Here is a 25,837-nt window from a genome sequence, read left to right on the forward strand (position 1 = left end):
TGGGACGGTGAGGAATCATGATAGACTGGGGGGAGATTTAGAAGAGGTGGGTTTTTAGCATCTTTCTGAATTGGGCCAGATTTAGTCCAGAACGTAGATGGGATGGTAAATTATTCCAAAATAGAGGGGCGAGATAAGAGAATGCCTTGCCACTGCTACGTGCCTTTTTGACTCTGGGGATGATGAGCAGATGCTCAGTGCTGGACCTAAGAGTTCATGCAGGGGTATAGGAAGAGAGCTTGTTAGAGAGATACGAAGGACCCTAACCATTGCGGGCTTTATAAATAATACAGCCTATTTTGAATTTTACCCTTTTCCATTTAGGGAGTCAGTGTAGTTGGTTCAGGAGGGGTGCCGAGGGTGTTCTCGCTGGGGCGTTTACAGTAAGTCGGGCATTCAATACATGGACCTTTTCAAAAACTCCATTCATGGGCCTATTCCAGAAAATAATATATGGGCCTGTTCAAGAACTCAATAGTTGGGCTTATTATTATTATTATGGGATTTTATAAAGCGCCTGGTTACGCGCCCCGGCGTGTCCCCGCGCTGAGAGAGAAGTAAGAAATGGCCAGAACAGGGAGATTACATCAGTACTGAGCGGAAAAGATGTGTTTTAAGAGCTCTGCGGAACTTTGCCTCCGAAGGTTCGAGACGCAGCTCCATCGGAAGCATATTCCAGCTCTTGGCTGCGAGTAGCCTGAAGGATCTGCCCCGCATTCGGGCTTTATGAATTTTGGGGACTGCTAATAGTCCGGTACCATAGGATCTGAGCCTACGTTCCGGTCTGTAAGGAGTGATAAGGCAGTGTAGAGGGTAGGGCGCCTTGCCCTCGATGATCCGGTGACACATACATAGTGCTTTCAAGATAATCCTTTCCTTGACCGGAAGCCAATGAAGGGATTTCAAAACAGCTCTAGAGGCCATTCTCCTTGGGAGCCTCAGCACCAGCCGGGCTGTGGCATTTTGAAGTACCTGGAGATGATTGAGGCTTCTAGCTGTTATTCCCAGATAGAGGAGGTTGGAGTAATCCAGCTTTGATGTAACCAAGGCATGCACCAGGGTCTGTCTGGCACCCACAGGAAGTAGGTCCAAGATCTTTCGTAGACTCTTGAGTATACCGAAGCACATCCCAACTACACGATCTATCTGGGGAGCAAATGACAGGTCAGAGTCAAACATCACCCCAAGATTTTTCGCCTGTTGACAAGGCACTGGAGTGGAGCCCAGGCATGCAGGCCACCATGCCGAGGACCACACATCCGGACCACCCCCTACCACGAGCACTTCAGTTTTGGACCCATTCAGCTTCAGGCAGTTATCAGACATCCAGGATGCAAGCTCCTGCATGCAAGCACTGAAGCTGACTGCTGCAACATCAGGTGCCCGTGACAGTGAGATGACCAGTTGTGGGTCATCGGCATATGACACTAGTTGGATACCATAACTTTCCACAATGGTGGCTACCGGGGAAGCATAAAGGTTAAATAGGGTGGGGCTCAGGGCAGAACCCTGAGGCACCCCTTGATCAAGATAGAACATACGCGAGTAATGATCTCCTTGTCTGACCTGAAAACCCCTGTCGGTCAGGAATGATTGTATCCACCTCAGCGCTGACCCTGTGACTCCACCTTTGTTAAGACACTGTAGCAGGGTGAAATGTGCTACAGTGTCAAACACTGCGCTTAGGTCAAGTAGAATGAGGGCCATAGTGTGTCCCTCATCTACCCCTTGCCTGATGGTCTCAGTGGCCATAAGCAACGCAGACTCAATGGAATGGCGGGACCGGAAGCCAAACTGAGTAGGATGAAGCAGGTTGGCTTGCTCAACAAATGCCATAAGCTGAAGATTTACCACCTTTTCTGCCACTTTGGCCAGGTAGGGGAGGAGTGAGATAGGACGAAGATTGTCCAGCCTGTCCCAGCTAAGATTCGTTTTTTTTTAAGAAGGAGGACTACCGCCTGCTTCCAACTTTTAGGTACAGTATTGGATCTAAAGGAAACATCCAAAACATCCCTAATATAAGGTTCAAGAATCTCAATACTCTCTCCAAGAAGTTTAGGTGACGCCGGATCACGGGGGGATCCTGACTTAATGGAGCGGCATATCTGCTGGAGCCCGTCAGGGGAAGGGGTGGAAAAATAGTCCAGCCTGTTGACCCCCACAACCTCCAGTATGCTTTCTCTAAAATCTGTTTCCTTTATCTTTCCCCCTGAAAAAGTGGAATAGATGGTAGCCACTTTGTCAGAAAAGAAAGCAGCAATACGGTTGCAGGATTCCTCAGAGACCGAGGACGGGTCAACAGATAAGCCGCAGAGAGAGATTTCTTTGTAAATTTTAAATAACTCCTTGGTTGAGTTTTTAGCTTCTCCTATCCTCCCTGAAAAGTAAGTTGTTTTGGCACGCCTGATGAGGCTATGATATTCTCTGCGTTTGTCTATGTACCTCTGTTTAGCTTGATCGAGGTAGGCTACCCTCCACTGTCTTTCTAGCTGCTTGTATTGCGATTTAGCTAGGCGAAGCTCATCGCTAAACCAGGGGGCGGATTTCTGGGGTCTGCTGTCGGGATTTTTATGACAGAGAGGGGCTATGTCATCTAAGGCATTATTAATGCGGCCTTCTAGTCTATCTGACGCCGTGTCAGCATCCTCACCTCCTGGTCTGCCACCTTTAGTCAGTGCAGTGTGGAACTTAGCTTTGGAAAATGCAGACCATTTACGGCTCATATATTTAGAATTAGTACGTTTTTGGATATTGCCAGCAGAAATATTTATTATGAAAGGCACTAAAAAGTGGTCAGACCACTCAAAATCTGTTTGTTTGGGTACTTGTTCTCCTTCCTGGAAAATGGGAATTGCTTTTGAAAATAATGGGGAAGAAAAAAGTTAATTTTCATTAGTAAAGCAGTGCACATATGACGTCGAGGGTAGAGGCAGGTGAAGCCATTAACCGAAGCATCTCTTACGTTTATAGTGAGCTGCAGTCAGCTACAATTATCCAACCTGAATAATATTTCATCTGTTTTTATGTTTCACTATTGCCAACATAATGCAATGTGTCGAAGTAAAATTTGATATATTTGCACTTTAAATAAATGTCTCTTAGATTCTACTGACAATGTTAGACTGGATTGTGTAAGTCAAAATTATATCCTGGATGTCCATTTTCATAGAGGGTTGCCTCTTGGCGCCAGGACAACTGTCTCCTTCTAAGAACACCAACAATCTTTGGAGATCATAGCATTCCATCCTATGTATGAGGCAATACCTCATTCCAAAGGTTTTGCCCGCATCCTATTCCCTCCCATCTCTCCCACCCGCACCAAAGACTTCAGAATTCTAGCTGCTTTTCGCTGTAATCTCCTTTCAGCGTTGGTCTGGTTAAAGATTTTGATCAAGGCACATATACTCTTTTTCACACAGAATCCAGCATGCCATACAGTCCTGTAGTACTCTACCAAACTGATGCTGATTTCTTTAGGTTCCTGAAGGAGTTATTTCAAATTATTTATCAACTGGTAGAGATGTCATAAAAATGAACATAATTCAATAAATCACCGGAGATTGTATTTATATGATCAACAAATTTATATAATGACATAGGATATATACAGTCATATATCCTATTAATCAGCATAGGTCAACATCCATATGACAGTTCATGATTGGCAACATAAACAAAAAAACTGCTACTTAGATTCTTCGTATAAGCAGTAATGATGGACACTTTTGCAAGTTATATGGACAGTATACACAATTTCAGCCATATATACATTATTTACCAACTATATACATTTATACAATACATAGTCTGATGATATTCGCAAAATAGTGTCGAATCGTCGACGTTTCGGTCTCACGCTTCACAATTTATAGGAGACCATCCTCAGGACAAGAGTTGCACCATGAATACTTGATGAATCACAATAGTCCTGTCCTCCTGACTCTTGTATTAAGGAGAGGCAGGTCCTCACTGTTAATCGTGATCTTCTGACATGTTAAGAATGCCAAACCGGGATTTGTTAGGGAATGAAACACCTCACAGCACCCCCGCTCGCTTACAGCTTACAGTTTTTTTGTTTATGTTGCCAATCATGAACTGTCATATGGATGTTGACCTATGCTGATTAATAGGATATATGACTGTATATATCCTATGTCATTATATAAATTCGTTGATAAACAGTTGATAAATAATTTGAAATAACTCCTTCAGGAACCTTTTTGTTTATGTTATTGATTATACCCAGTTCTGTGGGAATATTGGGTTGCCCTATTCTGTTATTATAGATTTCTTTAGGTGAGCACTGCACCATCAGCCCTGTATGGACTGTAAGTTAGTTTGACAGATGTCTGTAGAGGAGGGCAAATTACTTTCTGATATTTGTACCTGCTCTGTCTATTCCTACAGTAAACTCCCGAACTTTATTCTCATATCTACCCAGTGCTTAATGTGGCTATTGGTTGCAGGTAGGGGTAGTAGGCACTGACAAGTATTTTAAAGGACCAGGGCTTATTTTTCCATCATCAGAATATGACCCAGGGCAAGAGAGTGAACGGCAGAAAAGGGTGAAAGGAAGGAAGAGAAAGATGAAAGAACAGTGAAAAAGTGACAATGCATAGGTGAAAAGACCTGCCAAGTTAAGCTTAAGAGATAATAAGTGTAAGGCTGTCAGACGAAGCGGCATGGCACTGGAATTATGAGTAGGAAGTAGTGTACAAGAGTAGTATAGCAATCCCATAATTATCAGCATCAACAGCCAGCACCTAAAAAAATGTTTTTATAAATCATATCAAACAATGTATCTACCTCACTAATGGACTCCCCTCCCACTAAAAACTTTATTACCTCTGATCATGGCCAGTTTGGGATTTCCGCATGATCTCAGCATTTTTTGTTTGCACTTTACTTTTATTGGATTTAAAAAGGGGATAAATAATGCAAGTTAAATTGGACTTTTCTAAATCCAAAAATGTCTTAAATGCATCTGTTTCACTACTTCTGTTGTGAGTAGGGGACTGTGGCACCCATTGCTATAATTTGAACTTATTCCCAGCACCAGGATGCCTTTAGAAGAACTCTCAATGATAATCCATTTGCATTCATTCATGCATTAAAATGGCCTCAATGTGAATATTTAAGCAATGGTCCTAGCTTACCCTGTCCAAACCTATGTCTAGACTCGTGGCCACGGCCATCATCTCGGTCTTAGCGGATTTCGAATCTGCATTTTTTTTTCACCAGTTAGGCAAGTCTAAATGAACCTCACAAGATGCTCTCAAAAGGAAGGTGCTTTTGTGGATGAAGCCTGTCAACAGTTATTCGCCTTAGCTGTATTAGCTGTGTTGTTAGAAAGTATTTAATTTTTACTCTGTAAATTGGTTAGAAGAAATCAGTAAAAAAAATTACCTTCAGAAAATGATCAATTAAATACAAATCACAGACAATTGCTTCTGGGGTGTACTGTCATTTTGAACTGCTTTTTCTAACAGCATGAACCACATTGCGCCACCTACAGTTATATTGCCATGTACTTCACCGCATAGTGCTAATCCAATAAATAATCATGAATGTGCATTGTTTGGCTTTTACTTCTAAAAGGGCTTTGTAGTTTCAAAATGTAATAAACGTTGACTTCCCACACACTATTTCCAATTTTAATTTTTTTATTATGAAACTTCCAGCCTGTAAAAGGTTTTACACAATAGAGGGAAATATTGAGTGATTGGCTGGAAGCCAGTAATCACAAGCGGGGAGGGTGGCGCAAAGATGAAGGCAGCTTTAAAGCACTAGCAGTTGCTACCAATCCCTATCCCTAAGTCTTGCATTGCATACAGAAGATCACGGTACCTATTTCTTCTTGAGCCCTTCGCTTTTAGCATGGTGCTTTCAGACCAGCTTTGGAGGAGGTTGAGATGACCATCATATGAAGGTGATTTTAAGTACTAGGCAATGATTTCTCCCCGTCCTCCTTTAGAGTTTGATCTATGAAATGAAGAACCATTCTCTTACCTTGTTCAGGAGGACACTGTGACTCTGCTTTGAAGCAAATTGCTAATTCTGGTCACTATATTTTATATTCTGCCAGATATTGTGACAGTTGTCCACTCAGCGGTAAAATGGAAGTCAATAATAGGCACTTGTTTCTTAGACTTTCCTAATAGTGACCTCGGGTTTATAGACGATTTGATTCATGCGCACTACACACATAAATGGGTCATTCTTCTTACCAACCACATCCAGAGCACTGTATCATCAGTCCCTCTACTATTCCTAGTCCGGTGCGGCTGGTTTATCATTAGATATGTGAACAGCATTCTCTGAAAATGTTTTTCATCAAAACTATCTAAATAATGCAATGTGGAATTTCCCAATATTACCCATCAGACACAAATTAGAAATATACTTGACACATGTTGGGGTAAATTATGATCTTTTTCAGTCTCTATTGGTCCTGCCACTGCAGAGTTTGATGTTGGCTGCTGCCTCAAATGATTGTTCTGCCGGAAGAGGCCAGTTTGTTATAGCAGCTTCTTGGATAGGGCAATAATTTCGGGGAATCTCTTAACAGGAATACCAATAAAGGATAAATCTTTGTCAATACTTTCATGGTTCAAGAGCAAGGTTCTTATTAGTTCACATCATTTTATGTTTCTATCATCCAACATGAAAACCAAAGTAAGTTGAAGGCACTTTTGAAATTCGCCTTCTCTCAGAATGTATGTTAGGTAAGTGCAATATTAGTTTGTTACTGACAATTATGTTGCATCTATGCCCAGTTAGATGACAGCTTTTAAGCTAATTTGCTATGAATTAGCAGGTTTGTACATACCAAATGTTGCCAAAACGAATGCTCTTCTGGCTACTACTGTTGTGCTACTGAGAGTGATGCCTACAGTAGAGAGCAGAGTCTTTGGAACCTGGTCATTTCTCCATACATTTTGTAAATGTTGCCTTGGCAAAATTGCCAGGACTTCGTAAACCATGTAGAGAACCTCAAAGCAGTGAACATGGAACATGGCCAATAACAACAGTTTCTTGGTGATTAGCCCTGTCAGTGGATCTATACAAACCACTCCTCGGTCAGAGCCAGACCAACACCTTTATTTCAGGGAGAAAATCCCGAAACTGGTACGTGGCAGGATTATGTGGTATAGTGTTGAACCAAAGAGATCATGAACATGAGTGGAAGCATTTTTCAAACTAATAATTCCTAAAAATGGTTCTAGAAATCAGTATTGAAGAATATGACTTTATAGAAGCAGCCCTAACAGGAGGTACTGCCACTATGTGATGAGCTAGGACTAAGATAAGAACTAGATGGTCTACCCTAGAGCTCTTATGCCAGTGGTGATAAACTCTCTTCTCACTTTCCATGGGCTCACAACTAATATTTGTCAAAATGGCAGTAACAAAAGCACCAAAACCCAGGCTGTGGTAGGGTTTGTTGTAGCACCTGGTACTCGGCACTGAGAGGTGTGGAACCACAGAGTTCTTCTGCAGTGTTGCCAAAGACCAGTGATTATTTTTTGCCAGTGGGTCAGAGGAATGGGACTCTTTACTACCTCCAGCATAATGACTAGCCTCATCTGAGCGGAGAGAAAGCAGATTAGTTCTTTCTGTTTTCCCAATGAGCATAAAGATAGGACACCCAATCCTGCCACCCTTCACCATTTCTGTGTATTGGCAGCCCTTCTCCTATTATCCATAATCCATAATGGAAATTAAAATAGGACTTTTGCTCTCTTTCCCGATGTGCATGCAGCTTACCCAGCCGGCACACTATTCAGCTAATGGGCGAGGGGCCAAAGTAGTTGGAGGTCTGAGCGGCAATGGTGCTGAAGGTTACTACACTTATTGCTATTATAATATAAGTATATGTATATATATATATTTTTTATTTTTTGTGCAAATTAAGTACTGGCAAAGACTACAGAGATTCTTTGATTGGAAGGTATAATTCTGATAATGTGAATGCATGTAGAAATCAACGTATAAATCGAAGTAGTCCGTCTATCAGTGCTATATTTAGGAGGCTATTGTTTAATTGAGCCAAACATTAATAGTAAAGAACCTAGGTAATTATCTATTGTCCTTCTACGTATAAGATCCATCTGTGTGTGACCTAAAAAATGCTATCTTCTGATGTAATGTAATATGTAACCCACAGCATGAAGCATGTCAATTCTTGTTCAAATAAAAATCTTTCCTTATTTAAGAATAACTAATGGCACTTGTAAGTTGCTGGTGCAGAAGATTCTAAATAAGGGAATTATTATTATTTACTCGAATGTAAACACTCGCCTTAGGCCATTTGAAATTGTTTTGAAATCAGAGGCCTCGTTTTAAACAGTGACATGCCTGTATGTTTTCACTGCTTATTTTTAACTATGTTTAATTGCATTTTTTAAGGGTGCTGCCGGTTTGCCAGGACCACCAGGGATCAGAGGAAAACCCGGGCCTCCTGTAGGTTTGACTTTTTACTGTATTTGCCCTTGTTGCATCCGTGTGTGCTGTTCTAAGCTACTTGCTTTATACACTATCAGGACAAAAGTGACAGCTATGTAATCTTATTTAAGAACATATTTAGTTGAATCTGTTGATGAATACATGTTTTCATAACTGGCTTTTCTCTCTGTATTTATGCTGTGAACAGTGCCGTTTAGGAATATTGGCATATTTGCTAACAATTTAATTATTTTGGGTGACAAACTGTAAGTGTAAGTAATTGTTGCTATTGATCGCCCTAATTAATGTGAAATACTCCTTTTTTATTTACTTTATAGCTAAGTCGAGTTGCATCTTAACAAACCACTTGTATTGTAAATTCTTTTTAGAAGACAGCCCAATCCCCTTCCTTATGTGGAATATACCTCCATCACAATTTCTCTAGTAATGCCAATATCGTCTGTAGAGCCAATGTGCAAAATCCACTTTCCTAATGGTTAATGTCAGTTTTTATTGTGTTTGTATATTTATTGCACGGTGCCCTGTCAGGGAAGATGGCAAAATGCCTCAAAACTGCTGCCAATGGTACTTCATTTGTCTTTCCAGGTGAAGTGCTTGTCCCTAGAACAATGCCCAGCTGAACGAATCAGGGGCAGGGCTCTTTTAGGTGGCAACAATCTGGTCCACTGAAAAGCTCTCTCAGTGGCTCTGCATCCTCACCACAAATAGTCTGGACACCCAGTGGTTCATATGTAAAAAATACATTTGCTCCAGCCCATTTCTCAAGCGCGGCTCCTCCGTAATAGCAGAGGAGCGAAGCCCCACAGCCCATGCCAGCAGACAATAAATGAAGTGATAAAAACTCCATGTTATTGTCATTTTATTTATGCTCTCTGAGCCCCCAATACAAAAGCGCAGGGTGGGCCGGGCCTAGGATGTCAGGGAGGAGTAGAGTGCACTCATAAGTGCTAATAGGTGTTTGGAAGGCCATCTGAGCTCGGCGAAACACACATGTGCACGTATGTTTCTCCAACCTGGCTGTGTCACAAGTGGGACACACGTTCCAGACAGATTTGTCAATGAGTGGAAGCTAACCTGCTCCCCATTCAGAAAGCTGGGGCGGTGCATGGTTGAGCTATTACTCAGTGTGGTCGGTTGAAAACGTATTTCCAGCTGTCCGCAGGCTTTTTCGCAGGGTGGATATATTTCGAGAGGTATGGCAGAGGATGGGTCATGCATGGTTTGGGCTGTTTTTATGCAGCCAGAATGCCCTTCTTCTGCATTACTAGACCAGGAGCAGTTAACTTCTGTCATAGGCAATGAACACTCTCTCGTTTCAGTGGCCTTTGGTTTCTTTGTTGTTTTTTGCCTTATCCACATAAACTCACAAAAATTGCAAGCCACCACTGTCCTTGTAATTTGCTTTTCTGGTACAGGATGTCATAATATCCACACCTGCATTTAATGGCAGAAATACAGGAATATAACCTTTCTCTTGCCCTTCTTACCATTTGTGTTGCTTGGAATAACAATACAAAAATTGTGGAGGCTGGATACTGAAGTATCGCACTTGGAAACTGTGGACGCATGTGTCCTATGCAGGAAGATGTCAACTGTTGTCCAGAATAAGAGTTTCAAACCTATGTTATGTGACTCTACCATTCTGGCACATTGACAAATAACTCAGACCCGACACTTGTCATAAGTGCCATTGAGTAATCTCCCTCTGGACCCATGTCAGATACATAACGCCAACATCCCAAAGTACATGCCCAAATGTGTTATCCCTATCAGATGTGTACATCACCACCACCACTCTTACACAAAGGAACTCAAAAGAACAAACTGAGGTCACACCTTGTTGTTGGAGAAACATTGCTGCTGGTTTATTTAAACTGAGGCATACAATTCAAGGGTGGGCAGCGGTGGTAGGACTAAAGCTACGTGCCTCTCAAACTAACCAATGATCACAAGATGTATTCTTAATCAGGTTCCTAGACCTTTTAACTGGGTTCACCCTAACTCTTGACCAATTCGAACTCCTGTGCAGAGGCGAAGCATATTAGGCCTTCTCCCAGTTGCTCAGGCATACAGCTGCCCTTAGGACTAATGGGACACCGTTGTCCTGCCGTAAAGATCCCCAGAGGATTGGCATGAAGCGGCCCATTGGGCTTGCTTAGGTGACTTCTTGTCTGCACCAAAATGCTCTGGATCAGTCCATAATTCCACCAAGCTGATGAGGTGCCTGTCGTTGATTCACAGGCCACCCCACTTCCTTGTCCTGTTTGCTTCTCTAAAGTATTTGCAATCTGCAGCTTCCATGGCATATTGTATGTCTGTGCCCCCATCAGACAGGTGTACCCCATTCTCCGTGAAATACCCTTTTGTATGAGAACTAATCAGAATGTGTCTAATAAAACCTAAGCCTCTTTATTCAGTAAACATTTGCATGGCGTTAACATGCATGCTACGCAGTTTAATCACGATAATCTCTGGTTATATCAGTTCGCGAGGGCCCATGCTCCTACTAATGTCAACCATTGTCTACTTCATGGCCATAAGCAGCTGACTGCGCCCTATCGAAGCTAGGTTAATCCCCTCCAATGAATAGCTAGAATGTGAGGGTGCCTATGTTCACCGTACAGCCCATAGAATAGTCTGGTTAACAGGTTCACCCAGTTCAGGCCTGGCAACCCCATTAATGTTATATGGGTGTTCAAGAAATCCTGCACCCAATTCCATATCTCTGACCCTTGGCAAGAAATAAGGACAGGGAATGGATGACTTAACTATCTATTTAATACCAAACAACACACAGGGACCAACTGTATCAGTCACAGATACTTCCATCCTTGGTTTCACCCGAGCAGCTCAAGGAGGAAAATCTTTCTCACTTCCAGCATATGCAAAGGGTGGTAAATGTTTACATAAAAAGTACCTCCTTATGTTATTTAGAAATCAACTTTCTTCCAAATTCTGGACATCGAATATGGGCTCTAAACCGTCTATGGTCACCTTGAGCCAATGGATCAAGCAAAATACCTACGTGCCCAAGGACCACATCCATTTTCCAAAGGTAATATAGGGTTACCACATTTTCTTGTGTCAATTTGATAAGCATCTCCCTTTCAGACATATGCATTGTGGCTAAATGGTCTACTCCTTGCCTACTCACATACTGTCAGTTGAGAAAGGGTAGTAGCATGCTTGCAAACTTTTTAAGAGCTGAGCTCACCTCCTCTGATGCCCTGATTATGAGTCTCTTCTTTACTTAATACATTCAGTTTTGATTTCAATAGGAAAGCCTTTTCGTAGACACAATCCGGATTATTGCTTGTAACATCTTCAAAGATATACGGCAATGAAGATGGCAGAAAAAATAATACTCTAATTGCTGAACAGTATTATTTGTTACGCAAACTCCTTTTTTGCTCCTCTCCCTACCGACCCATCGGCCAGTTTTGACAGACTAGGTTCTGTGTCACTTAATATTACAACTGATCATGGAAGAAGGGGACACGTTCTCTGCACTCTGCTCTTATTATTACGTAAGGGGTCTGTTTCAGTGTGGTACAGCTAATGGACGTGATGGGACTCTGAGGTGAGGTTGCAGGTAAGCATCAGGGCATTAATCACTCCTGAAAGAACACAAGGCATAAACTTGGCCAGACGTCAGACCAGTCAAGGAAGCTTTCACAAGGATCACAGTAGCTGGCCACGTCACGTGCACTTGACTGCTGAGCTATTCATTTGTTGTTATACAAATATGCACTTTTAATGCTGCCAGACCTAATTAAATGAGCATGCCAACCGCCGAGCTGGCACTCTCCTGAAAGTTAACGATTAACGATTTAAACCTGTTTTTGAAATGTGGTTTTTGGCTGAAGCTCCTGCTGTAAAGGGCAGCCTCTCGCGGGTGATTGCTTGGTGGATGTTGTGTGTTGCTCCTGCAATGCACCTCACTGAAATCTACCATGCACATGTGGGTTTATTCTTATAGGCTGACACACTAACTATAGAACTGCATGAGATAAATGTGACTGTGGTCCAGAACTTGAAATCATTTAACTGTGTAATTCTACTTATCATCTCGCACCAGAAAATCTGTCCAACAGATTTGTTTACTTCTACAGCAAGGCATTGCTGCCTGCTCAAAGTTGTAGCAGACAGTGCGAGTCATAAATGGATGTACCGAGTACTGAGTTCTGACCCAGTTTCTCATCAAAATGTTGGCAAAGGTTTATAATAACGTTCTATTTGAAATCCTTTAAAATATTTGTAATGGGAATAATGCCATTTACTGCATTTCTCAAAGTTTGCTTGGATTGAAAAATATCTATTAGGACTCGACTCGACTAGCAGTATAGTGTGATTGATAATGCTAGAGCAGGAAGTTGGACTACTTTGTGAACTAGATTAAAGGAGCATTCCAGGTGACTTCCGGCTAGTTTTGTACCTGCTTTTAGGCAGTTGGAGGAGGGGTGCAGCGTGCTTGTAAGTGTGTCACTGCTGCCATCTTTCCTTAGAAAATCCTGCAATAGTGGCATATTGGGTCTTGGAAGGGAATGGAAAGTACTGTAGAGCCTCGTCCAAGAACCACAACCCACACTACCGTCTTGAGACAACCCGCAGTACAGTTATAAAATGAAAAAATACATTAATAATTCCAAACAATAAACTAAATAAGAGTGTTTTCTATCTGCCCATGCAGGTGTCATCTCAGCCCATTTGAAAGGAGAGCATTCTTGGCCTCCCGCCTTCTCAGTGAAAGAATTCACCAGAGCCCCAGGCTCCTGGCCAGAAATGAGATGCATTATGAGATGTGTTAAAACATATACTCATACCGTTTTCATATAAGTCATAAGAGAAGAAGGTACCCTACATTAACAGGTCTCCCTTCTCCTTCCAGGTGGTCATGTGTGAGTGTGGAGCACCTATCAATGACTCTTCATTGCCTTCTTTCTTGGTACAGAAACCACCTGGCTAGATGCATTGATGAAATTGACTAGGTGGATTCCAAACTGTAAATTATCTCTATCCCAGTATAATGTACCACCGAATGGTCAGTTAATGAGGTTTTCTGCTCTTACATGTGCAATATATAATACTCGAATAATAGTATTTGAAAAGTTTTCGTTTATCCTGTAAGCTAAGCCTCATTGGTCCGACATCAGTTCAGAATAAAAATGACTTAAATGTCATGGTATTTTTCTGAGGAGATGAAAACTGATCTCAAATACCTAAACAGTGTGCATACTAAATTCTCTATTGTTAATAGGGTCAATAAGCTGGTATCTTGCAGGGACCGGTCTTTGGAACTTAAGACAAAGCAACCCTATGTACATCCATAGTTAGGTGCTAAACATTGGTGTGCACCCTGAATATCAGAGCCAGAATATTGGGGGAGGCAAATATTGGGGACAAAATATCAAATCCGACAGGTAAGTATAGATTTTCTATGCTTAACTCCACATATGCGTACCTTGGTGATATACATCTTCAAAGTATGTGGATGTGGGATTAGGAATTGTAAATCTATACTTCCTCTATAGGCACTTACCATTTGATATTTTGTCCAAAATAGTCTTGTTCCATATTATTCATAGCCTCTATATCCCATAGTACAATCCTAAACATTGACGCTATATATCTTCAAGCTATGTAGATGTGCAATTAGGGATAGTAATTCTATACTTCCTCTATATGCATTTACCTTTCAATATTTTGGTCTTCGATATTTTGTCCATGATATTCTTGAATCACATTATTCATAGCCTCGATATTCAGCAGTACAATCCTAAACATTTTCATCTTTTTTGGCCATCTCTCTATTTCTTAGCTATTTGGAGCTTCAACATAATCCCATCAGGTTGTTCATTTTGCATTGGAAACTATAATACCTAAATGAGCAGACATTTAAAAACAGCTTGTAAGCATTTCTGTCTCTGTATTGGCTTTTGGACATTGCTCTGATGCATCTCTCCCTTTACCAGTGAACGAGTGCTCTCAGGTGCTCCCCTTTTTATATTAGGCTGCTTATCATGCTTTCAAGATTGTGGTAATTCAGGAAAATTTGGGAGAAAAGAGCACTCTACTATCAGTGCTAGCTCTCACTATTAGTACTTTTCAGCATATACATACCATGGAACCCTTTGTCTGATATCTTTAGCCAGTCATTTCTTTACATTAGAATAACAGCGGGATTTCACCTTGGAGTGTTATGAGACCAGAAGTAAAACTTTTAGAGAACTACAGTACGACCATCACAGGTTAATTATTTTCTTACAGATTGTTTGGTCCAAAGTATAAATATCTTGGAAATGTAAACAATGTATTTTCCACTAGTAGAGTTGACAGTGGGGAATGCTCCTATCAGTATAGTTTTTCCCCAATGCATAAATAAAGCAGTATAATTTGAGGTGTAAATATTTGTGACTGAAAACTGGTACTTTAAAAATAAAAAGTAAAGATTACAGGTTTTCTAATCCCATTTATGTACACTTTATGCAGTGCATTCGCTTTATGTTCACATCCATATTCTCCCTTTCTTAAGGTTTGGGATGTTAGCATTAGTCACCAGTATCCATGAAAAAGGCAGATATTAATTTCAACTTCAAACCTCCAAACAAAGATTTTTGTGAATCTGTCCCGGAATAAGTTTTGTCTTTGCTATATAAATTCTGTTTCTATCACTTAATGTATTATGACTACTTTTGTGCTTTTTTGTTTTCAGGGAAAAATTGGAGACTCTGGCATGCAGGGACCACCAGGTCCTTCTGGGCCAGAGGTAAGAAGCTGCAATTTAAATAGACAGTGCTATAAAGAGAAAACATTGAGAGAAATTGATTTGTATCTGTTTATTGTTCAATCTGATCATTTCCGTTTTTGAAAGAGGTTAATCTGCGGATTTATGACATCGGTTTAAACACCATTTTAGAATTGTAAACCTCATTCTGTTTTGGTTTTGGCCGTAGATGTGCAATAAAGGATATGTTCTCTGGAACTCAGTTATAGACAAGTGGAGACGTATTGTTTATAATGCATTACTTGTGCTTAGATTAGAGTTTGGGTCAGCCAAAGTGATTGAGTAGCTTTGTGCTCTATTTCAAGTTTCTGTTTCTGATTTGATACCTTTCCTCCCTTTTTGTGTTTTTCCCACCAAGGATCATTTCAATCCAACAGAACATTTGGTTGTATTCTTCCATGGCTGATGCCAGGCCTTGTATTGCAGTGCACATGTGGGATGATTATGTCTCCCTCTCTATTTGCTTATACTCTTTTCCCACTCTCTTTGTGCCTGTCCCTATTTTTTAAGTTATCTTCCCTTTCCTGCCCCTACCCAGTGTCCCCTTGTCCCTCCATCTAAATTATGGCCCCCGTACTCTTGACAGGTGGCTATGTTAAAATGGTTTTGACCCTTTCAAGATGGTGCCTGCGTACACAGCAGACATCTGTTAGTGTCTTTTTTAACAATCTAATTCAAAGATGGCACCTACAGTAGCCATCTTTGAATCAGATTTGTAAAAACAAAAATGCTCTTGTGGCTAGTGTGGATGCAGGCTCATTTGCAGTGGACATATGACTTGAAACAAAAAACATTCCCAAAGTCAATAGCTTTCACAGGCAAGAACTATTGGGTTTTGTAAAGCTTGTTATAACTTTAGTGAATGGGTAAGCGTTGATGTTTTGGCTGCATTCAGTTTGAGAAGTCTTTCTGAATTAGCTAGATGTATTTTCTTGAGGGCTGTACAGTTTTGTTTCCAATTGCAGAGATGTGTGATTGTTTAGGTGGAGAACAAAAATAAAAGAATAGCGGGTCTCATCAGCTCGAGGGATGGCAGAGCCAATCATTCAGCTGATGATCCTCTCTTTTGCATACTTCATTTACTTATACAGTTGTTTTGAAATGCATAGAGTTGTGTAAGCATATGTATGGGTTATTCTTAAACATTATAACAGCCTCACCACAAGTGCCTGCAAATCAAGGTTAATGTGTAAGTGGCGCACTCAGTCACTGTCACCCTCCGTAATGCGAGTATTTACCAGTTGCATTTTTTTCCGAACTAGGGGTCAGAAGTAGAAAGTTTTTTTTGTGGTTGCAAAGGGTCCAATTCACAGAACCAGGCCTTTTACGTTCACAAAAAGGCCTCTTCTAATGCACAGAACAAAATTGCAATTTGGCAAGCAGCTAAATATTGATTAGGTATTTGGAAAGGGTGTGTTTACGGCATCCCTTCCAATTACCGAATCACATTTGTTGGTATTAATGTTTTGAAATGGAATTCTGGTCCCTCAAAAATTAATCTTGTACCACTTCCTCAAAGGAAGTGTTAAGCCAATCACAAACTGCAGGGGTTCCCGAGGGCCCCTTCACCTTTGTGAATGTATCCCCAACAAATGTTTTAGTTTTTTAGGCGTAGGTATGGTTCCATGGAACCATGTCTATGCCTAAAAAATGAACGTACACTTTTTTGTTCTTCGGTCAAACGCATCCCATTATCCTTTGAGAAAAACTGGTTTCATGTCTAAAAATAAAAATTGCTTTATTTAAAAGCAGTCACAGACAAGGTGGTCTTCTGACCTCAGCAGTCCACTATTGCTGTGATGGCTACAATTCTTAGTGCTCATGAGACCCACTAAGAATTCGAAATTTGCAGACTGACCATTAGTGCATAGGTCGGTTCACACATTACCACACTGGTCGCAAAAATACTGGTTGCAAACTGCAAACAGTATTTTCAGACCAGTTCTTAGTGCTTCTGACTCAACACATCGAGCAACGAGTAACAAGGCCCTAAGGAATCAGGCTGTCAGTCGTTGATTGATTCAATAGTGAAGTGTTTGTTGCATATTATCTAGAAATCAAGAACATTGTTATGGGTGAAATAATGGAAAAGCTTGAAGATAATTTGTGCATTATCTGCATTCTGTGCTGCCTGCCATTTATGCTTCATATGCTGTAAAAAGTGAACAGTGGAAAAATAATGAGCAAACTACCATTTGTGAACTAAATGCCATACAGAAATTGAGGAGTAAATAAAGCTAGTGAGTGTGAGCCTCTACTTCTACTGATTGTTCAACAGTGACAAGTTAAGCTGGCCATGATGTGTACATCAGACGCGTGTATGGCATGAGATTGAATGTGCACCCAAATGCCCTTCCACTGAACTACTGTTAATAACTTAAGACGATGACAGGGGCCAAAATCCTTTTTAATATTAATTGCTGTTAATGGCCTGCAGCGCATGTGTAAATCATTTTTGGGAGCAGTACAATTAAAATAACTCCAGGAGAACACATCCACCCTAATGAGTCGCTACACAGTGGACAATACTCAAAGCATGTGTATTTACAACGTGCGCCTGATTTTATTCTAACCTTTCTAAATATTGTCTTGGTTTCTGGGTATTTAGTTCTGTGCCCAAGAAACCGATTTATCAGAGTACCTCAGGCACACATTATTTCCCCCAAAATATCCTGTCTAAAGTGATTTGTAGATTTCAGCAACCAATTTTCAGCCCTTCAGAATTCTGTGCGTGAGGTCCAAACAGAAGAAAGTTATATATTTTAGAGAGACAATGAATCACTGCTGGTGATGGAATAAAGACATTTCGTAAATCTCTACATGAGTGCTGGCGCCTGTTTCTTTTCAAATGACAGGATGTGTGGGTGCCGTGGGTCTGGCCGCCCTCGTTCACCCTGCAGGCCTCATAGGCAATGGGATTCCAGTCAGTGTCAGACCGGTCTATAGGGCAGCCAGGCAATGCCGATGGGCAGATCTGAAAGGACTGTGTGTGGGCCGTTTTTCAGTTGTTTGTGGGCCGGTTTTGTGGACTGGTGGGCCGATTTTTGCTGTTGATTTCCCTGATATTCAAACAAACATTGTCTGCAGCAAGCTCAAATTAATGTACACTTACATAACTTGCAAACCAGCGTGTTTCTACAAGTTAAAAATTGCAAAAGAATGACAAGCATGGGCTACTTCTTTTGCTATCGATTGACTAATGGGGCCACTTATATTTTGTTTCTTGGGCCTATTTTCAGTCCCTGTCTGACCCTGTAAATTCCATTGTTGTATGATCTGTTGAGGCATTAGGTGAGAGGGTGAGGCTTTGACATGAGATGTAGGTGGAGGTGACGAAAGGGTCATTTTGGAGGACTTCAATGAGGCAAGGGTGGGGGACATGTTGGACTGAGTGTAACATTTCGCGGTTCAGAGTGTTGGCGGCGGGAGGGCATGTGTTGTATCCTGCAGGTGTTAATCTCTGTAAGAAATCCTTGCCTTTAAAATGACATAGGCATTGTTCTAGGAGTTAGGTGTCTAGATGAAGCAATAAGTTAAATTGATCTTTTTTAAATTAATTGGAAAACGTATATTGCTGTCAGATGTGCATCTTAGAAAAAGTCCTCTCTGCTGAGCGGTAAACTAAGAGGAGAAGAGCTCTTTTACCAGGAAGTTTAGGTGAATGAGTGGGGCTAACTGAAGGTCAAAATGTGCCAAGAGCAGTGTGCTCAAGAACACTGCAAGTGAGGATTGAATCATGAATTGCACACAGATGAGAGCGTTCTACTTTCGTGAGTCTGAATGACTCCTTAGATTTGTAAGTAAATTGCCAGCTATTGTCTGACTGGGTGGGTGCAATAGATGTTGTAAACCAGCAAGAACATTATCTTTTGAAAACTCGCTGCAGATCTTTGGGAGCTAAAAGTGAAATTAAGGAGTCAGAGAGGAATCCAATAAGAGACGTCTATATCCTGAATTATCTCTTGCTTTTGAGGGCTCCATGTCACTGGAGGGGCCACATGAGCCTTCAGTATAACCTTAGGGGGCCTTCCACGTGAGCCGAGACACAGAGTAGGCTTTCGTTAGCAGAGGTTGGTATAATGCCTCCACATTCAACTTAGCAACAAGAGATGGCGAACCTCAAAGTTCGGTACTGTGGCATACAGCATGGGAAAATGAAAGATCAGACTGATGTCATGTCTCATCCTTGCCTAGACTAGAAACATGTGGAGATATTTAATGTCCATGCTATAAAATGAAATGTGGTATTGTGAACTGTCGCATTTATGTTTACCCTAATTGGATCTACAACAATTTTTTAATTATTTGTTAGATTTTCCTCCTACTATGCTCTGGTGTTGTGTTAGCTTTCCACAGCTTTTGTTATTCACACACACCCACTTCATCAGAGTGCTGTGTTGAAGCACTTTGCCCATATCTGGACAACTACTACAATTGAGGCTGGCTCGATCTCCTCTTACTTAAAACTAAACACTGGTCTGGGAGCGCACATTGCAGTGTTCATTTACTAATCATCCATTGATGACCAGAGAAAGAGAACATTATGTTGCATGGACGTCAAATATACAGGTATGCTGAAAGAAGCATACACAAGTTCACCTCTGACATTCAAGACTCCAAGGTCTCTTGCTTCAGCTAGAGCCCTAGTGAGTTGTAGGTGTGATTTTGAACCTCTGCTTAGGTCTTAACACGTCGGCCACGTTTTGCAAAATGGCCAGACACTGTGATTCCTGAAGAATTAAAGGCTACAGTGCCTAAGGAGTAGGTCATGTAGCACGGTAGAGAGACAAAGAGTAATTCAAAGTTGAATTTTGATAATACACCTGTCCTACTGTTCTGATCTCTGGTGAATTTCAGACTGTGCCTCGTGCTTATACGTACATAGCCACAGAAAGTAATTGAGCAGTGATGACTTTCAAGAAGGGTGGCGGGGGAGATTTTTGTGTTTCTTCTATCCAATCAGCATCATCTATGAACCTCTGGTGGTAACATACCTCTTTTACCCAGGGAGCCATATCTCATTTGCTGGACATCCTTCTAAACATAGTTTCTTTTCCTATTCTGATTAAAGGATCCATCATGTATGGAAATATTACTAAAAGCGCCTGGTAATGGTCTCCAGCTGCGGCACGCACGAGCCACTATGCTGCTCATTTGTCACACCGAATTGTGTTGCCTTTAATGAACTTCGGATTGAAATTTCCTCTTGTGACATCACTTTGATCAGTGATGCATAGTGGAAAAAGGTTAGCAGACGGTCTCTCCTGATCCCATTCAACTTAACCATGTCCTAATCAGCATTATACTTCCTTAGAAGTATGTAGAGTTGTGATTGGTCATGGTGATAATCTGTGTGTACTGACTGGAATCCTAAACACGCATGTTTGTTATGTTATGTTATGTTTATTACATTACGTCTGCTTTTATTCAACTTTTATTTCCTTGCTTTCTATAATAAATGCATAGGGTATCCTAGGCCCCTGAACAGAAGGGGCGAGGTTACTAGAAAGGAAGAGCAAAGAAACCTTTCACTGTCCCTTCGCTAGTGCTAAATAGTTCAACAAACCAAACGCAGCCTGCCACCACATAAGTAATAGATGGTAAACCTTGACGCATGGCTTAATGTAGCACCCACCACAGCATGCATTGATTAGTACACTATATGAAATTTAGGAACTCTCTTTTACCTGGCTCTGTAGTGAGATTTAGCCTCTTTGGAACCACTGCAAGACGGTAGGGCAATTAATCAAATATTTATATTCTATCCAGATGGATACCCAACCATGTTAAGAAACGGGGACCGCCTAAATCGCAACAGACATTCCGCGTTTCCATTATTTATTGATTCTTTGTAGTGTATCTTTGTTATGAATGACAGACCTTGCAGCTGAATGCTTAAGCATGCTATTTATTAAACACAAATGTAGATGTGATTGAAGTGTGATAAATCATGTGTCTTGCTAGGCTGATCTTGACATCATTTCATTGTGAGCAGTGTATTCCCCCATACATCCACCAGCATTGGCCATGAGCCAGATTGGTTGCTTCCCAGTTGGCGGCTAGGGAATCCATCTTACACAAACCGCACACTGACATGAGCTTGCCTTGGACATGAGGTTCTTGGAGAGTAGATCTGCAGAGCAAACCGCCGTCATGGAGAGCACTGTTTTTGTTTTTAGAGGCACCAGTGCCAGATACACTTCCTTCCACCAGAGGTCTGGGAGGATGATATGATTGGACATCAGCCAGGTACGCACAGGGCCCTGAGTAGTGGCAACTGACCGACTAATTTCACACACAGTTAGCTAGAAAATGGACTTGTCATATGTCGAGTTGCTTGGGAACATATATATTTTTTAAAATAGTGTATTGCACTATATACAGCTGGGAATGGTGAGAGTGCTTGATCACAGTAAAGTGAGGATAGGTTGGACGTTAACGGGCAGTAAAGTGTAGAGAGTAATTGGGAGATGTACTGTTCTGTCATCTTAAGGCTATCAGGTTCTTGGCTAATGGAACATAGAAATGTAAACTGATAAATACAGAAATACCAAGAGACTGGAACATCTGTCAGTTCTTCAACCACAGACTGAGTTTTATTCCTGGACTTAACGTGGTTTCCTCTCAGTGGCTCCTGTCTGTCTGCAGCACAGACTAGTTAATAAGAAGCGTGAGGAGAGCAGCCCCACATGAGGTCTTGGGATTTTAGCTGATTCCAAAACCTTTCTACTGTGCCATACAGTAGAAGTATCTTGGAAACAAACTGTTTTCATTGTGGTACAACACAATGTATATATAACTATACATAACATCAATTTTTAAAACATGATGAATAGAGTCCGGCCTTTCCACTGGGAGCCCAATAGGTCTCCAGAGAGTGTCTCTTTAATGAGCAGCAGCAGTGGTTTGAAAAAATTAGCTTAGTAATTCTTATGTGTGTGCAGGTTTTGTTGTTTGTTTTCAGCATTATCAACTGGAATGAGCAATAGTGACTGAAAAAGAGTAACAGGAGTCAATTCAATCTGTACCACATGGATCTACCAACACATGCCCTTACTCATAGTGTGTGTCAGACAGCAGTCACCCGAGACCCTTGTAAATTTGTCCTGCCCTTCTGCAATCCATGTCTGAAGGAAAGTGGGATGTTGATTTGGAAAGGGGGAATTTTACCAACTTAAAAACACACCCTGGTTAGGTCTCAACACAGTGTTCAGTGAAACCTTGCTCCACCTCTGGTAGCTGAGGTACAAGCAGAAGGTATTTCTCCAGTCAACCTGTACCACACATGTCATGGATAAGAAATCAACACAAAACAATTCCAAACTAATTTAGAACAATAGAGAAAAGTTGATATGCAGAAAAAAAGAAAACACCAAAAGTAGACAGGGCGACCCTGAGATATGATTTTTGAAGTTACAAGCAAAAACACCTAGAAATAGTAGAGCAGCAATGTCAAATATCTGTTTCTGGATGACCAGGATCTCAGAGAGACTCCAGGCTGAGAGGGATGGAGCAGAAGACAGTTTTACCAAGTGGGTCACACCAGTGAAAGTTTTGATCTTGGAACTAGCTTACGCTTTGAAGCTCAGAGTCATCCAGTAGGGTTACGTCCACAGCTGAAATTAACAATGGCCTGTCAAAGTCAGGTACGTCAATGTCAAGATCCTGCGGAAGCTGCTGGTTTTGGTGCCAGAAACTAAATGGGACAAAGCTAGATTTTGCTGACTTTGAGGTCATTTCACGGCAGGGATAGACTTTGCACCTCGCCCCAGCCTAAAGTATTACAATCCAACTCTGTCACTTTTTTGGTTCTCAGAATCCCCAGCTGAACAAGGCCAGAAGTTGTAGCCAGTGAGAGCTCTTTACATGGTTGGATATTTTTACAAAGAAATCATGCTGAACCAGTTCAGCAGGGCAAAGATCTCTGAGTGGGACCAACATGGTTTTCTTGCCTGTCAAGCAAGTGTACATTGTCCCAGAGAAATCCTCTGCACCATCTCCAGTCCTCCAGTGGTGGAAAAAAGTAGTAAGTTCCACTTTTCTTCAGCTTCTGGGAAAGTTCCTTCTTGCTGCCCCTGCAGATTTCAAGACCTCAAGGCAGGCCTCTAGGCTCCATGCCTCTCTGCAACCAGGACTCCTCCAAAGTCCAGTTCTTTGTGATTAGCTGGGACCTCTTGGAGTCAGGAGTCCATCTTTTTGTGTCTGTGGAGTGGGTAAACAGGAGATTACCCCTTTGATACTTAGAGAGCTGCTTCAGTCCCTGGGAACAAGCAGGTGTCAGGAGTCTTTGGTCTTCTGTTTTTTCCAGCAGTCAGACAGGGTCATCATCTTTAGATACGTGTTCTTACCAGTGCCAGGAGTATCTGAGGAGATGGTGGTGAGGTGCCAGTGGTTCTGTGCACGAGCCAGTGAATATAGAATATTCTACATTCTTATTTGTTTTATAAATCCACCTCTTCTTTTGTAGCTTCTCCTAGTTTATTGAAAACATTTACATGTGTCCTAAAGGAAGACGGCCTCCACCATCCCCTACAAGGGGAGCTCTGATCCTTCCCTATTTACTCTCTCTTTAGATGAGGTGTCATCCACACTGTCAGGGTCAAAACTGTTTTTTCCTACTGCTCCAATTAGAGCCAGAAAGTCAGGGAGGACCCTGAGAACCAATGGCAGCACTTCCTGCCAGCCCCTTTAAGCATCAAAAAGCAAAAGAAAGAAATGCTAAGATTACCCTTTATTATGTCAATTGCTCCTGTCTTGCACCCAGGTGGTTAACCGTGCTAACTGGCCTCTTGTTGCCAATACCACTGCCTTCCAGACCATTCAGAATGCAGATGTTTGCCGTCTACTGCTGGTTTTGTAAAAGCATCTTTGTATTCAGGACTGGTGAAGGATGAGATGTGGTCACATATGGGTGTTTCAGCATCCTCTGATGGGAGCCATTGCTAAGCTCTGCTGACTTTTCCGTAATGGTCAAGCCCTATATGCCTCCCATCTAGCATTAGTCACATGTACAACAATTTACAATCAGAGACTAATTTAAATTTTCTCCTTGTGCTGCAATTATCAGAAGAATTTCAGCTTAACTTACTCTGTACATCAGTGCGTCTGATCCAGCTTAGTTGGTAATGTTCTCCCTAAATATTAAAAGCTGGAATTACTCTTGTACACAGAAATGTCATGCATTGGCTATCTATGGTAGACCATTCTGGATGTAAGCCAACCGACATAAATATCTTTACATTTGATTGACATTGTAATAGAGGTTCGGATTGGGGCCAGCTGAGGCACCAGATGTCTAGATAGAGGTTATTTACATGAAGCAAAATTTGCAGATTCTGAACAGCATCACTGTTGGCTCTTCATGCGGTTTTCTTTCTATGTTCCAGTGCTGAGAGGAGTTATTTAGAAAACAAGGGCAAAAAGTGAAAAAGAGCATAACTTATTTTTTTTTTTTTTTTTTAAGTACAGGACCCCAAGGTTTCTCTTTGCAACCACCACTGGTGCTGCTGAATATCAGGGTTCCTGAATACCTAGGCTTCCTTGTTTTCATTCCACATCATGCATTTTTCTTCCACCACCCTACACTACTTGTCTCTTTAATTCACTCTTGCAAGTTATCTTTTATCTCTCGTTATGCTATCCTCCTCCTTTGTGCATTTCTCTCCCTCGCAATGTGTCCAAGGCTGATGAGGAGAAATAAGTCCCGGGCCCCGCAAATGAGTGCCGGAGTAACTAGCATTAAATGTTTGTAAGTTGTTCATGTCATCTTTTGCCACCCCTTTCAAGGGTCAGTGGTGCATAAAATACCAGGAACATGCCAGGACTCCTTGAGGCAAAGCAGGCTGAATCTACTCTCCATTACAAGCTTACATTCTGGATTATAACAGAGATTAAACAGGTGTTATTGCAATTTAGAAGGCACAAGAACACTGAGTGGCTATATATTGAATTATTGGCACAATGCAATCTTGAAAAAGTACACGTTTTAAGTCTATCAGCACTTGAGCAACAAAATATTTTCAAAAGGAAGCAATAGGAATGATTAGGCCTTACAGATTCAGTGACCCTGCAAGTGAATCAGAAATCCAAAACCATTCAAAAGATGCAGGTGTAGTGCCAGAGGCTTAGCAAAGGTGTCATAGTCACCCTTAAGAGCAAAGAAAATGTCAATTTCTAACCCCATTTGAGTTTTACAATTCAGTCATAGTTATAGTGCAGTTGGCCCTTCGCATACTTGGGCCGTGGTGCCACTGCACCTATTGCACTAATTATTAATACGCTTCTGGGTAGGTACACCAGCAGTGCTCTCCCCATATGCATTTACATTTAGTTTAAGATTTTTTGTTCCTTCCCTATCTTACAAATAGCTATCTAGAATAAAATCTTCTGGGTTTCTAAAGTCCTAAAGTGTCACAAACAACCAGGCTTAAGTTTCGAGAGCAGCTAAATATTTCCAGGTCGCTGTAAACTTTTTAGTTGCCCCCACGCGCCTTGCATAAGCTTCTTTAAAGGTTCTGGTGCGCTTCATCTTGTTTAACCATTTCTCATATGAAGGCGCTTCTGCCAATCTCCAATTTTGTAAAACTA

At 41.4% G+C, this 25,837-nt stretch overlaps 1 protein-coding gene across 1 annotated transcript in view; it reads left to right on the top strand.

Annotated features, from left to right (window-relative positions):
- COL24A1 (collagen type XXIV alpha 1 chain) overlaps positions 1 to 25,837 on the top strand; it is a 979,161-nt gene that overhangs the window by 514,469 nt on the left and 438,855 nt on the right. Inside the window, exons 18-19 of the mRNA XM_078645481.1 lie at positions 8,410 to 8,463; positions 15,179 to 15,232. Of these exons, the coding sequence (XP_078501607.1) occupies positions 8,410 to 8,463; positions 15,179 to 15,232 (108 nt within the window). The remainder of the gene's footprint in view (positions 1 to 8,409; positions 8,464 to 15,178; positions 15,233 to 25,837) is intronic.

The sequence above is a fragment of the Lissotriton helveticus genome, chromosome 1_1 (assembly GCF_964261635.1).
Source record: "Lissotriton helveticus chromosome 1_1, aLisHel1.1, whole genome shotgun sequence".
Lineage (NCBI taxonomy): Eukaryota > Metazoa > Chordata > Amphibia > Caudata > Salamandridae > Lissotriton > Lissotriton helveticus.